Source organism: Desmodus rotundus, chromosome 5, assembly GCF_022682495.2.
Source record: "Desmodus rotundus isolate HL8 chromosome 5, HLdesRot8A.1, whole genome shotgun sequence".
Classification (NCBI taxonomy): domain Eukaryota; kingdom Metazoa; phylum Chordata; class Mammalia; order Chiroptera; family Phyllostomidae; genus Desmodus; species Desmodus rotundus.
In genome coordinates, this window is record NC_071391.1 from 126,904,081 (window position 1) to 126,920,145 (window position 16,065).

Consider the following 16,065-nt stretch of genomic DNA (forward strand, 5'->3'; position numbering starts at 1 on the left):
TTTTTCAGACTCCTGATAACTTGTTATTCATAGCATTTGTCTATTTTGTAATTACTGTTTACCATTTCATTCATTCATCATTAAGAAAACAAGGACTTTAGCATGAACCCATACACATTTCCTGTCCTTTGCCTCAGTGTTTTTTTAAATACTTTTAAAACTATTTATTTATTTATTTTTAGAGAAAGGGAGGGAGAAAAAGAGGGAGAGAAACATCGATGCCCAACTGGGGACCTGGTTCACAACTCAGGCACATGCCCTGACTGGGAATTGAACTGGCAGCTCACAGGCTGGCACTGAATCCACTGAGTCACACCAGCCAGGGCACCTGAGTGTTGAATTATACCTTTTCCCAACCATTTTCTTGGGACTCAGAAGTCTCCCTGTTCTTTCCAAGATTAACCCTTCCCCTTTAATCTGAGACTAATGCTCTCCTCTCACCCACATTGAGATCCCACTCCATTGAGCATTACTCCTCCCCATCCCTTCTATCATCAGTGCCTGTCCTCCATGGATTCCTTCTCCTCTTCTTCTTTAAAGATTAAAAAAAAAAAAAACCCCAACAAAACAAAAAAACTTTCTCAATCGTGTTTATTTTCCATATGTCTCAGAGTTTGGGCTTTTAATTTGATCACAGCTGCCTTTGCAATAAATAGACATTGTGGATGTGTGTGTGGGGTGGGGCAGTGGGGATGGAGAAGGGAAGTGTATGGCACAAGGAAGTTTAAAACATACTTCTTGCTTTTCAGAAGATTATATGCTCCGTGGAGAGCAATAGCTTGGTTCTCAAGCTGCAGTGTGCATTAGAATCACCTTGGGGGTTTATTAAAACAGACTTCAGGACCACATCCTGAAAGTTTCTGATTCAGTGGATTCGGGCTGGGGCCCGATAGTGTGCATTTCTAACATTTCCCAGGTGATGCTCATGCTGTTGGTCTGGGACCACATTTTGAACTACATCACCTTGGAATATTTACCTTTCTATTCTTTTTTTTTTTTAAAGACTTTATTTTATTTATTTTAGAGAGAAGAGAACGGAGGGAGAAGGAGAGGGAGAGAAACATGAATGTGTGGTTACCTTTTGCATGCCCCCTACTGGGGACCTGGCCTGCAACTCAGGCATGTGCCCTGACTAGGAATCGAACCAGTGACTCTTTGCTTCAGTCTGGCACTCAATCCACTGAGCCACATGAGCCAGGGCTACCCTTCTATTCTTGTGAATCTCTTTTGTCATATTGATGTTGAAGCCACCACATTGTGATAAAAAAGTTATCCTGTTTGGGCCTTTACTGGCTCCACCCCCAGAGGATTCTCACCTGAAGGATGAGGTCAGACTCAACTGTCTGATTCTCAGGAAGTCCGACCTTGTGAGGGGCAGCACACTTGTTGACCTAAGGGGTTTACATGTCTAGGAGAAGATGCTCCTGGTGTGGATGCCAAGATAGTGCGCGTGAAGGGAGGAAGTTTAGGATTCTCCAGAACCCCACAGGGATGGCAAATGGCTTCAGATCCTGGACAACTAGCTCCTATTTGAGAGTGAGACTAGCTAGCTTTAGCATGCTGGCGGTGCTTACCTTGTCTCACACTCCACCCTCAAACCTAATCAGCCCTTAAAATTTTTTTGAGGGGCTCTCGGCTTCTTTAAACTGTGGGCAACAAGAAGATTTTTGTTTTGTTTTGTTCTTTTCACTTCAGTCTTCTCCAGGGAAGGGATACGCTCCTGAGACCACCAGGGCTATGGCAGCAAGAATTGTTGAGTGGTTTCAGGAAAAAGCTGAATCTGAAAGGAGCTGGGGCTTGGTGCACTCATTCCTGCCTCCCACTGGGGGATTCTCTACTCGGTGCCAACTTTGGAGAAGCTGGGAAAAAATTTACATATATGATGGGGTAATTTTCTTGCTAAGAAAGCAAACACAGAAAGATCATTATTAGATGAAGTGTCTTTGCTACTCGTTAGCTGTTGGACCTTGGGTAGGTTACTGCATCTCTCTGTGCTGTAATTTGGATGATGAGTACCAGGCGAGTGAGAAAGGCTGTTAGTGGCACAATCATTCATAAGAACAAGATGAGGGGCTTGTCAGAGAAGGACAAGGGCTGGGACTTCGAAAGCAGTTTCCATAGATTTGTTGATTGATTGAAACATTCCATCATCCTGGTCCTCACCTTCAGGGAATTGAGCTGACAAGATAATTAATGGAAACTAATTAATATAAACCCTTCAACCTTTAAACTGTATCTGTCAACCACAAATATTCCCTGAAGGCCACTAACTCTTCCAGGGGAGAAGTCCAGCCTCTCAGGAGGGAGGGGACTCCCCTCAGTGAGGTGGGCCTCTGACAGACTGCTGTGACCCAAGGAATTTGCGTGGGGCAGCGAGTGTCTCTTTCCTCCCCCAGCATGGAATTCTACCACCTCTAATTGTTAGAACATAACAATTAGACCTCTACCAACCTGGTGCCTTTTGCATACTTTTAGAGCACTACTTTTCTTTCCTTTTATCGCCTAACAACTGTATTGAAATGTAATTCGTATGTCATGAAATTCACCCATTTATATTGTACAGTGCATGGAGTTATGCCCCCATCACCACTATTTAATTTTAGGTCATTTCTGTCACCCCCAAAAGCTGCATCCATTAGCAGTCACCATGCCTTTATTGCAACCTGGCAGCTACTAGTCTACTTTCTGTGTATCTGGACATTTCATATAAATAGAATCCTATTATGTGTGGTACCTTCTCCTAAATTGAAGAAAGGAGACTGGGCAACACTCGCGTACACTAGTACTAAAGGCCCCCCTACTCCCCTTCACCCTATCATGTGAGCAAACAACTTCCTCCACCTGCTTGCCGCTGTGAGTGTGGAGGTTGTGGTGGTGTGCCCCAGGTGGGACACAAGGGCTTTGGTTGGTTAGGCCTTGACTGAAATACAAGTAAGCATGGGACAGGGGTGGAGCTCACTAAAGAGGAGGTGGGCCCTGGTTGGGGGAGGCAGCTTCCCAGCAGTCTGGGTTTAGTCACCAGGTCACCCCTGGCCATAGGGTCTGGACACTTCATTCCCAGAGGACCACAGGATGACAGGGGTCACAGTAACTTTCACCAACCTGGCAGGCCCAAGGCTCAAAGACCACACAAGAATCTCCTGGAAGAGACAGCTGTTGACTGAGGAGCATCTGCCACCTGTTCCCTGTGGATTCTGGGCAGTTCCACACTCCCTGCCACAGCCCCAACCACAGAGAAAGAGGGGATCGGGGCTGCCAGGGGCTGGAGGGGCTTGGAGGCTGCGCCAGCAGGTGGGTCCCAGATCCAAGGTGTGGCACAGGATGGTAAAGACAGACCCCAAGCTTTGGCATCTCATCACCCTAAAAGGTGGTGGTTTTGATAGGACGAATGGGCTTTCTTCAAGATTCCAGGTAAAGGGGGCAAAGAGTATGGAGGCAAGGTAGCCAGGAGCCAGCAAGGGTCCCAGGGAGGGGATTCGTACTCACAGTTGGGTGAGGCCAGCCAGCGGGCCAGGACAGCGCAGGGCGCCGTCGGGCGGGCAGCTGCAGGGCGCGGGGCAGTGCACCAGGCTCAGCGCCTGTGGCAGTGGAGGAAGCGGCAGCAACAGCAGCGCCAGAAGCAGCCAAAGTGCTGGGATCGGCCACCCCATGGCCAGAGAGCCTGAGGATGCGCTCTTGCAGCTGGGCGGGTGCCCTTGACAGCCCTGGAGTGCAGCCCTCGCCCCTCTCCCCGCCCCTAGGTCTGTCCTCCCACCTCCTCCCTCCCGCCCTCTCCGTCCCCACCACGGCGCTCCCTGCAGCTGAGTTTCTGCTCTGTGACCCCATCACTTCCTCACTGCAGCTTTCCCTGGACTATCCTGTCGGCCACATCTGCAAACAGCCCTAGTTCTAGGAGGCAGAGTTGGTAATGGTGCGCGCTTTGGATGAGGGGTGGGGAGTTCTGAATTCTCGTCCTGGCTCCGCTGTAACTGTGAGTGTGAAGTTGAATGAGTTGTGTCATTCACCCTAACCTCTCCGATTTCGTCTGTGAGGGGCAGACCCATGCTTGGACACTCGGATACTCTCCATGCCCACATCTGAAGGGTGAAGGTGTGCAGCTGAGAAGCTACTCCTCTCCTTCATTCTGAGCCCTAATCCCTTTCTCCTTCTTCCCCACCGTCTCCCTCCACACTCAGTTATCTCTGTCCTCCCAACTTCCCCAGTCCTGCCTCATTCTGTGGGTAGTAACGGCTTTCCTCTTTACAGCAATTTGAGTCTGTTCTAATCTCCACTGTAGATATGAGGTACTAGAGAGCCAAATACAGTCATATTTATTTTTGTATTCCTCTGGCTTTACATGGTAAAGATTTGTTGAATGAATGAAACTGCTCTAGTAATGTACAGCAGTTACTTAAATGGGAGGCTAAACTTGACAGCAAACTAGCAAGTGTTAAACCAGAGAAATGATGTCCCGAGAGGTTACATGACGGTCCCCAGAGTCACACAGCTTGTAAGTAGCAGGAGCCTGTTCCGACTCATGTCCATCATCTGTTTTCTCTCACCAATGCAAAATATTACTGCATGATCTACATACCAAGGACTTCGAAAGGAGACAGAATTTTATGGTAAACCTGGGGATCCATAATTTCCCCTATTTAATTTCATCACTAAAACACTTTTCCTGCCTTTCTTCTACAGACTCTATTTGGACTCTGGAAATCCTAGAAGTCTTTCTGGAAGAGCTGGATTTTGAGATCTGGGAAGGTATCTAAGACTGTGCAGACAGGAAGTAAAAACAGTTTCCTTTCTTCTGTTTTGAAGCCAGCTCTCACAGGCAGATTGGCTCAGTGACCAGTCTCTAGTCTCTTAGGGTCCCTTGCCCAAGGAAGGCAGAGTTTTAAAAGGTTATTTTAAAAAAATCATTGGGCTTTGCTAGATGACAGCATTGTGCTAGATGACATGAAAAACAAAGCTTATGACTATAGGGTTGTCTTCATTTTCTGGATCCCTGTCCCCAACTCTTTACCTGCCCACTCTTCACCCTTTCACACCCCTACATTTGCTGTTCCCCTGAGCTCGAATGATTTTTTCCTTCCTTTTCCATATTCCATTATGTAAATTCCTAGTTGTCCTTCATGACTCATCCCATTGTCATTTACACTCTAAAGTCTTCTCTGATTCTATAGCCATTGATATAACACACTGTAATTACGGCTTTAATTTTGCCTCCTCCTGTCCATTCATCTTAGTATTGCTAGGGCATGTCAGAGCCCCTAGCTCCTAGTAGGCGCTCAGCATATATTGTTGAGGAAAAGAATGAATGAATGAAAACCCATGCACAGACCTGTAGCATACGCTCAATGAATTGTCTGAGAAGAGCTTAACAACCTTGCTTGATTTATTTCCAACCACACTGGATCTATCTGGATTGGTGTCAAGTAATTATCCCTGACTACTTTGGGATCACATTTCCTCTGTTTTAGCTTTGTCAGAATTTGGTAGGGAAGTTAGGGTAACACTGGGTTTTTTAAACATTTCCACCATATATCCTAAATAACAGGAAAAAAGGAATGAATACTTCAAGGTGGTTGAGTGGCACTTATTTCAAATCTTGTGTTTTATGTGGCTTTTTCTTTTTACTCCAAAACCCATCTATTATATAAAAAGAATGGTTGCTCCCACCCACCCCTGAAGAACCGTTTGATTTTGTGCTTGGCTATCTCTGGGGGCTACTTAGACTCCCATAAGAAAAGTAAAGGGCAGTCAGGACACCTGGATTTTTCCTTTCTGTTCCTTCATCAACCATGTGACTTGGTCTTTCATTTCCTCATTTATAGGAGGAGGGTTTGAGTTCTCAATCCTCGGGCTCTTCTAGCTCTAAAATGCAAGGCCTTTGTGGATACTGGTGGAAGGAGTTGGACTGTGTGTACTGACTTCTTATTGCTTGTGTTGGATTGGAAATAAAATCCAGTTGATGAAAAGGTAAAGTTGTTCATCTGAAAGAAAACATAACTGTAATGAGTTTTCATGCAATTTTTATATCTGATTAGTTTCAATTGTATCTTAATTATCACATCAGTTCTTGCAATGTGCCTATTATAACAAAATCACATTAATTGTTTGTTATAATCACAAGTTTGTTACAATGGAATTTACCTATCCTACTCATTAATATATAACCTATTTAGAGTGAGTGTTTTTAAATATGAAGAACTTCTATGTGACGTTACTATACTTATAGTTATTTTTGTCACAGACCTTCAAAAAAGCATGACCCACAAGGACTGCTAATTATATTTCACTGACAAACTAAAGTTCATGGAATTCACAAGAAGTTTATTCTACCTTAGAGATATAAAAATATCTTACATTACAACTCAGAAATCCTAGTAAAACTTTTCAAAATTCTAGAACAGGCCTTCTCATATTTTAAGGTGCGGAAATGTCCTTTGGGAAACTTTAAAAACAAAGATTCCTGGGCACTCCCCCCACCAAAGTTAGTCTAATTTAATTCATATTGGGTGGGGCCTGGGAGTCTGTGTTTTAACAAGCGCCGAAGCAACTTGGACGCACGGGCTTCCCAGAGTACGATTTGTGAAATGCTATAATGGAAATTCTAGAATTAAATTTTCCTTGAGAAGACAAAGCTTACGAATCCTTACTATGGACTCTGGTATGTGTTAGCACATGCATACAAATAATATGTGTGTATGTGTATAAAATCGCTCAATTGATTGTAATAGATTTTTAAAAAAATTTTAAGAAGCAATCAATTTACTTATTTTAATTTTTTCTGGGGGGTGGGGAATGAGCAATTTCATAAGATCAGAGATCCTATTTTTCTTTATGACTCACTAGATCAAAACTCAGTATCATTTGATGTCACATTAAGACAGCAAAGTAATGAAAAAACCTCAAGCAGGTTAGGTAAGATTTTCTGATTCTTCGACGCATACCCTATTAGTACCATAACTGATATTTCTTCCCTCTTAAAAGTGGTGCGTTCACCTTTTCCTCAGAAGGAAAGTAGGGCAGAAGAAGAAAAAGAAAGTGTAAGGAAAGAAAAATACAGTTGGCCTGTGAGCTGTCCACATTGCCACCTGGAACAAAAACAAACAAAAACAAAGAAAACAAAAAAGATGACCCCTAAAAGTTAACACTGAAATTTCATGCAACCTCCCTGTGACGTGCTTGGAAATTTCATCATCCCTTTCACGGTCTACATGGTGTGAAGTCAGAGATGTGACCAGCTGTCCGTCTCCAGCTCTGCCCTGGGGTTCCTGTGGGCTTTAGGAGGAACTATCTAGAGCTGTAGGCTGATGGGCACCAAACACGAGGGATGGACCTATGAGTGGAGGCTTAAGGATGGTCTGGGGCATGAAAATCCTTCTACAAGATTGCCAGAGAGAGCTAGAGAAGGGGCTTGCCATTTTGGTCCTGTTGCTGGAAGGATATGAATGAATTGGGGGCTGCTGTTTTCCTTGTCTCATGAAAAAAGCCTACCTGGTCTGGTGGTGATTAAAACTACAGAGAGAAAAACGGACAGGAGAGACAGGTGTGGGCAAACAGAGTCTGAGGCCAGCACCTCCCTTGAACTTCCCAAGTAATGAGCCAATACATCCTCTCTTATCCTTAAGCTAATTGGAGTTGAGTCTCTCTGACTTGCAACCAAACTTCCTAATCTCTACTATGAGCCTTGCTGTGACCTTTATTTGACCTGCCTACTCCCCCATTCCCTTCTCAGCTAGGAAAGAAATAGGACTTTTCCATTCTTATCTCTGTCACAGGACTCACTTTTTCCCTTTGATTGATAGCATTTATCACTGTGCTGCTGGGAATAAACTGGTCCAGTGCGTGAATGAACAAATGAGTGAAAAAAGAGGCAGTGTCGCAGAAACACAGCATTCTTCTTTTTAGAGAAGCTGCCTTTTGCTACGTAATTCACCGAGCATGCTTTCTACTTTAGGGGAGGGGTCCCAGTAAACTGCAGCCTTGGTTTAGAAGTTCAATTTCAAACTCAAATATCAAGTAGAACCAACACAGGAAGAGAAACTTTCTGATATGATACAATAAACACAAAAGGAAATAGGATTTGGTTTTTAAAAAAAATGGATGTAGAACTAACCACAGGGCGTACCACAGGATACTGGTTGCCTGCCATGTTAATTGGCAGTATTTAGTGAAAAGGTGTTAAGGCTCAAGAAATTTGGGGAAAATTGGGTTAAAGTTAAACAATGTTCTTTACTAGACAATTTCTCAGAACTTTTAACGTGCATTCTGAATCTCTAAGAGGGCCATGGTATATGCACGGGACTGCTGTTTCTTTGGGACATACTTTGAGAACACTGATTTGGGAAAACAGGTTGAGAAAACAGAAATTTGTGGCAAAGAGCCCCTTCACTAAACTGGAAGCCAGAGCTGACCTTGGCACGGTGATAGCTTCCTAATCTTGGTGGTGATTGGAAAGATCGCCTGGATCCCTGCTCTTCTCCCCTTAGCCTTCGATGGGGACAGTTGGGGTCTAGAAACCCCATTATCAATGTATCCTCTTAAGAGAAGCATTGCCCTCTGCAGTCTCCTTTTTCAAAATGAAAATATAGCACAGGGTGGGAACACACTGATTTGATTATATTGCCATTTGAATTATTTATTTTAAGAATAATTTTTAAGGGCCCCTGGGTGGTGTGAAGACCCAGGGAACACAGTGTAGGAAGTGGATGCACCAAATGGAGGGGAGGGAGGAGTACACAGGAAGCTTCCTCCCCTCAGAACTGTACCAGGAATGAACCACTTGACTTGCCCTCAGATGCGTTCAGAATGCAGAGATTAGGGTCTGGAGAGTAAAGAAAACCTCTGTTTTCCTCCTGGCTGCTTTGCAGGGAGGCGGTGGCCCCTTCTCTCACCCTCCTGCTCCCATCCTGTCCCTGCGGTCAGGCGTGGGTCCCACTGATTGACCCTCTTGCTCTCACGTCCATTAGAGATGCACAGAAAGCCACGGTGTCTGATGGTGCTGATAACACCTGTCACATTGAATTATGCTTTCTGGCCATCATGTCACATGTAGACAAACAGAAAGGCCAGGCATTACCCTAGGGCCTGCAAGGCATTTATCAAAAGGGGAATCTCCTTCAAAGAGCAGTTTGGACATAGGCATCAGTACTGAATTGTGCAGCACGGAGCTGACAGGCTGAGGGAATGGTACTCCTGTTTTTGGCAGAGGGGAGGCAGTGGGACCGGATTCGCAGCAGTGCCAAAGGCACTGTGAGAGGCGGCTTGAAGTGACAGCTGGCTGGAGGGATCCAGGAGGCAGCTGAACTGCACTGGTGCGGAGCAAGGGAAACACAGAAATGGGGAAGACAAGTTTGGGGATCCTAGCCTAACAGTTGTTATCTCTTAGAATCCCTTTTGGGGAGTTACTTAAGAGGTGGATTCAAGGGGCTCATTGGGAGATTCTGCTTCTGTACATTTGTCTCAGGACAGGAAATGTGCATTTTAAAAGTGTCTCAGGTGACTCTTTAGGAAAGGAACCCAATCCATCCTCTGAGAAACACTGTTCCAGAGTGGTAGATGGAACCCAGGGAGAGAATGTCTGTAGGGAAGTGGGCTCAGCACAGCATGGGGGGTTACCTGTGTTAGGGAGGACGAGGAGTGGGAGGAGCCCTCAGAGAAGTCGGGAATGGGGTGAAATCGAGGGAATAGACTGTTCACCCAAGGAACAAGACAAATGCTAGGCAAACACAAAGGAAAACTTTATTCTACCTTGAATTTGGGATATGAAAATTAAAGAAAACTGATACATGTCTTGACTTCTACTAAATTAGCCAAAAGAAAAGTTACTTAAAGCAAACACCAAATGATAGAGGAATAATTGTGAAACAAGTGCATCCATGCATTTAAAATGATTTCAGCGTTTTGGAAAGCAGTATGGTAATTCTTACCCAGATCCAGGCATATGGGAACGAGGAAGAAGATGTCACCATAGAGGTGTCTGTCTGACAAAGCTGAGATAACCCGAATGTTCAGCAGTACTGCAGCAATTTAAGGAAACTGGCTCAAGTAATAAGACATTGCAGTAATTTAAAATAATTGGACTAATTGAGACGTGGAAAAGTTGGATATGTTAAGTAAAAAGTCAGAACACAAAGTAATATTTACATTGTTAAGTCCAATAATACAAACATGTTCCTTTGAGGAAAAGAAAACCAAAATTTATTTTCTGTCCCAGTCCTGCGCCTCTAAGTCAGCTCAACGCCTCATAGACTGTTCTTGGTAACGTATAAAGCAAGCCAATGATACGGGTTGGTTTTCTGAGCAGTTACGTGGTTCTCAGATGTAGACATCGTGACCCCAATACTCACCAGTTACATCAATGGTTTATTTTCCAGCTTTTCTCTCTTCTTCATTGAGCTTGGGGTGCTGCTTCTGGCCCTCTGCACTTCATATTAGCATCTGGTCTTTCTCAGTCCTGACTTTCAACTTCCCCTCAGACTCTGCTATGACTGGCTCTCCCCGTTTCAGACAATGCCACGTAGTAACACCCACCACAGGAGTCCTACTAAGTGTCTAAGTTTTTACTTAACATTTTTTTGCATCAAAGTAATGCTCCTGCTAAAATTATCAAAAATGGTTTTAAACATTGAATATTGAAAAACATGATACTTTCTCATATTCCCGCCCCATCTACAGCCATGGCATTTCCTTCATTTCTAAATAATATACTTTTATCGCTGCCTGTTTTAATTACTTATTGTTATGTAACAAATTGCCACAAAGTAGGCAGCTGAAAATAACACACATTGCACAGTTTCTGTGGGTCGGGATTTTGGGCACAATTTAGCTGGTGGGGGGTCGGCAGAGTTTCGAGAAGATCTGATAGCCTAATGTCTGTGTATCAACTTTCATTAAATTCCGATACTAGCTAGGTTCCCATTGGAAGGTTGGCGTGATTGAAGTCTCTCTGTGAATCTACTTGCAGTGCTCAGCCTGCAGTGAGGACTAACTTAGGTTTCTTTGGGCTGGGGGAGGGGTGCACCATGCGGTGTTGCCTATGTGGTTCGTGAAGTTCTCTTCCCCACGGCTTTATCTTCTCACAGGTCTGCGATTCTTCCCCAGAATGAGGTCCACAGAAGGTATCCATATTTAATAATAACAGGATGGATTCTTTAAATAGGGACTTTTTGATAAACATAAAATAATTAGTCAACAGTAATTGAATTCACATATAATTATGAGAATTATGTGTATCTTAGTATATAGCTATTGGGTTGCCCAGAAAGTGAGTTTGTTTTTTTCCATAAGATGACTCTGGTAGCATTTGACTTTCTTTAACTTCATTCGAAACAATTGTGTTATATTGTATCATGACAGCTGTCATATCAGTGTGCATTTAAAAAATACTTACCAAAATTGATGAATTTTTGTGTAGCCATTTTAATCCTGAAGATGGAAGAAAATAGGTAACATTTTTTTGGCGTTTTATGCTTTATTATTCAAGAAAGGTAAAACACAACTGAAATGCAAAACCAGATCTGTGCAGTGTATGGAGAAGGTGCTGTGACTGACAGAACGTGTCAAAAGTGGTTTGTGAAGTTTCACGCTGGAAATCTCTCGCTGGACGATGGATGCTCCCCAGTCAGGCAGACCAGCTGAAGTCGATAGAGATCAAATAGAGACGTTAGTTGAGAGCAACATTCTACCACGTGGGAGATAGCCAACATACTCAAAATATCCAAATCAATAAATTATTGGTGAAAAGGAAAAATGTGCCTTTTATTTTATGGAAAAAACTATACGGACTTTTTGGCCAACCCATAGCTTAGATATCACTTTATACAGCAATGAGGTATGTTTTTTGGAGTGAGATTCTTGAACAAATCTCAAGTTTCCTTCCATGAAAACTGATAAAATCTTTATCCCTAAGAAAACAGTCTTGCTTTTGGTCTGTTATTTAGCTTTCAGGTGGCTTATTCTTTTCTATTCCCACACAGTCTTCTCTGGGGTGATCATTTTCATATATTAATGCTTGTATTATTTTTCTTCAGCCAGCTCTTCATGTTTGTATCTGCAAATGTTCCAAGTTCATTTTAAGTATCATCATTTGTGTCATTAATATTGATGGGGCTGTTTTACTTTCCTCCACACACAATGCCCTGCCCCTGGCAACTCGTTACCTGGAAAAGCTCTCTTCTGTGTGATGGGCACTAATCATTTGCCTACCTGTTATGCTCTTCCTTTGGCAGCAGCACCCTGCTTTTCTTTTAGGGGAATTCTCTGCCCCCTCTTCAGTGTGTTTTGTGAACCTATTGACCTAAGCACTCTTTGGTCTTCAACTATCTTGTCCCAGAGGTATGGAGCACATGACCTGGATTAGGCCCATTAGACTCTCCTGGGAGTTTAGACTTCCCTGAATGACTTGTTGACAGAGGTGGCTGGAGTTGAGGCAATCTTCTTTCATCTGTGAGATTCCGACTGAAATTCCTAGAACTGATTTTTTCCCCCTGTCCTTCTTGATGACTGCTTGTTCATATCTTCCTGCAGTTCTAGAAAATTACTCAATGTTCTGTCATTCTAATAAATTATTATTATTTTGTCCATATTTTTTAAAGTCAGTTTCAATTGCTTACAACCAAGGAACCCAATCATATACAAAGCCTCTCTACTTTTCTTTCCATGTGTGGTTTTTTCGTTATCTTTTTTGCTCTACTGACCACAAGCTAATGGACTGCTTCCTACTTGTTTCAGCAAGCAGATGGACTTCCTGATTGTGTTCTGAGTGAGAGCCTGCCCTGACTCAGTGGTGTCATTTAAGGGACTCTGATGAATGCATGGAGAGCAACAGGAGGAGTGGGAGAGGGAATTCCCTCAGACTCCTAGCAAGCCTGGGGAGGAGGAAGTAGAAAGCCTGCAAGGACTTGGGCTCTGCAATGTGAGAGTCCCTCACTCAAAGTGGTGGCAAGATTTCAGGGAAGGGCGAATAATAAACCAAGAGAGCCTGACATTAGGCCCCTTTGCTCCCAAAGGCAAAAGTTCCTTTTCTTAAGGGGTCACTGTTGTTTGGGACGATGAGGATGTCAGCAGTGAGCACAGCAGGAGGGGGACAGAGGCCCCTACTCTGGTTTTCTGAGCACCATAGAAGCCACCTGAATTCTAGGGAGACCTGAGGAGGAAAGATACCTCAGTAAGGCCTGAGATTGAAATTCTTACAAGTCCAGGAAGATGAGAACTCAAAATGGAAATTAATTTGATTTAATGAAAATAAAGTATTTCTTTTTGCCTGTCTCACTTTGTTGATTTAGATTCTTAATGGTTATAAGCCCTTGAGAATTCTCATCTATAGATTAATTAGTGCATTGAATGTCAGTTCTGTTCAAAACATTAGCAAGACTGAGGATAAAGCAAAGACAGAGGGTTCTGCTTCAGCCTTCTAAGAGCATACAGCCTAGTTGGAGAGAAATGACTCAAATACCTTTACAAGGGCTAATCATCAGCACCTGACAACAGTTTAACAGCTATACTTGTGCTTAATTGACAAATGAGTGGCTGGTTGAATAAGTGGTAAGAGTTCAATGACTGTAACATTAAAGGAAAATGGAAGGAAGAAAAATAATTTAATACCTTTTGTCCCAGTAAGGGCAAGATTGCAGGGCTGCTTGTTCTTAGAAAAGGAACAGTTTGTTCTTGCAGCTCACTGCTTCTCAGGGAGCCCGTGTTTGGCCAGCCTGTGGTCTCAAGGGTCCCTCCTCCAAAGATGGGAGTCAGGCTGTCTGGAGCAGCCAGCAGAAATCAAGCAGGCTGATAATGCACTTGAAGGTGTTTTCTGCTTATCCTTTTTCTCTGACTTCCCAAATACACAGCACTGGTCCAGGCCAGTGTCAGAGGAGCTTATGTCCCCTTTCAGCAACAGGGCCCAGCAGGCAGGGGATTATGGAAATTCAGAGCGGCTTTGTGTGTTAGGGACATGGTCCTCTTCTTCCATGCCAGTATCCAGCACAAGGTTGTTTGAGGGTCTCACTTAAAAAATTGTCAAATTATGGCTACCCTGGAGTTCTGGGCTCCAAGGTAGGGAAGGTAAAGAGATTAGATGAAGCTCCTGAGGGAACCAGGCTGTGAAGCTGGGTGGGTAGGGAAGGGACTACAGAGTCACGATAGGGCTGTTTGTCCCATGGTGTTCTTAGAGGACACATAACTCCCTTTTGGAGCTAGGTTTTACTGTCTATAAAATAACCATAAGAATATAGATAAAGCTTTAATGAAAACCAAAGATGAACATCTATATATCCTACATTAACCCAGTAAGAAGTGGTCATTCACTTTGCAAAAAGGATGGCCCCCTTTATAAGCATTCACAGTAAAATCAATTTAGAGGGAAATTAGCTTTCATTTAAAAGTAGAATTTGGTTTGCACAATGTGATTGTATTTTTCAGCATAGAGAGAGTTCTGCACGTGTCATTGCTCCATTCCTTCTTTACCCCTCTACCCAAGATAACAGTGCTTAGCAGATGTTTACGATATAAGCTGAAAAAATCCAAATTGGTGGTGGACTTCTCAGCAAAGATGAAGTAAGGTTCATCCTCCAGTGGCTTCTGGACTGGCAGTGGACAGATTTGAGTTCTGGTTCAAGGTCCAAATAGCTGGGTTCCTTTGGACAAGTCTTTGAATTATAGACCCTTTGTGTTAGAATAGAATTAGGGGTCATCTAATCCAACCTTCTTTTGACAAAGGCATTTCAACATCCTTGACGGGTACTTTTTCTGAGCCTCAGTATGCCCATCTGTATGATGAGGGGAATTGATCTTTAATTTGAGTCAGGGCCTGGACGGGAGTGGGAGGGTTGAGAATGTAGAAGTCAGGACTCTGAAGTCTAAAGGTAATGACCTCACAACCTAGCAGAGGCTAAGCTCTAGATAGAGGGTCTAAATAAGAACCTTTGGGGAACTGAACTCTAGACATTCTCTCCCTCTTTACAGGGCCACCGTCCTGTGGTCAGTAGTGAGGAAAAGTTCTGAGACCTTGAGGTACTTGCATGTTGACCTGGAGCTGCGACCAACTCTACCTGTACATTTTAAAAGGTAGATGAAGTCAGAATGTCAAGTGGGCTCTTTTCATACCTCGGCTGAGCATTATTCCAACGTTCAGCAGCCTCACTGGCCTCTTCTTTGCTTCAGGCTGTCCGTCCTTCCTCTACCTACTTCCTACCCACCCCCACCCCTTTTTCTTTTCTTTCTTTTTCTCTCTTATTTTTTTTAACAGCATGCAAACCTCAAGGGCATGCAGTTGGGTCTGGCCCAAATCAGCGGAGTGTTTACAGGGTTTATTCCAGAAAGAGCCCTTGGGTCATTGTCATGGCAATTTTGATAATCCTGACAGGGTGCAGATGTGGCTGTCTGGGGCAGTCTGAGAGTGCCTCCCACTCTGCAGCCGCAGTCACTGCTTGGGCACGTGGGCTTGCTGACCCTCTTTTAGTAATCTATGTACACAAAAGAGTTCTTAAAATTTTAGTTATGAAAACCCTGGACCAAAAATATTTTATCAAAAACTTCATCTGGAATGAGAACAAGGCTCTGCAAAGGCCAGATGAATCACTGGTAGGACTAGACAAATAGGCCATTTCTGTGTAACTACATTGCTTCTTTACTGTCTAATGCATCTATTTACCCTCTTTAATCCTACACCCCCTCTGCTGCACGCAGATCTGAAGTATGAACTCCTCAAGGCCAGGGATCTTTTCCAATTCATTTCTTGATGTCTCCAGTGCCTATCACTGTGCCTAGGAAAGGGGGATGATTGCCAGTGTGTTTGGGGTTTCTTTTGGGGGTGATGAAGGTGTTCTAAAATTAAATAGTGGTGATGGTTGTATAACTCTGTAGATATACTAAATCCCATTAAATTATATACTTTAAAAGGGCAAATTGTATGGTATGTTAATTATGTCTCAATAAAGCTGTTATTAAAAAACAAAAGAAGCAGTTACCTGACCTAAGGGTTTAAGAGTCTCCTGGGCTTTGGAGGAGAGGCTGCCGGGGTTCCAGACAATAAAAATGAATCAACAGACCCTTGCGGCAGGCTGTTCATGCTAGTAAGTAATG

General features: G+C 43.5%; 1 protein-coding gene across 1 annotated transcript in view; it reads right to left on the reverse strand.

Moving 5' to 3' along the window:
• Positions 1-3,650, reverse strand: part of LHCGR (luteinizing hormone/choriogonadotropin receptor) — a 51,793-nt gene extending 48,143 nt beyond the window's left edge. Inside the window, exon 1 of the mRNA XM_024553077.2 lies at positions 3,487-3,650. Coding sequence (XP_024408845.2) covers positions 3,487-3,650 — 164 coding nt within the window. The remainder of the gene's footprint in view (positions 1-3,486) is intronic.
• Positions 3,651-16,065: the final 12,415 nt, after the last annotated feature.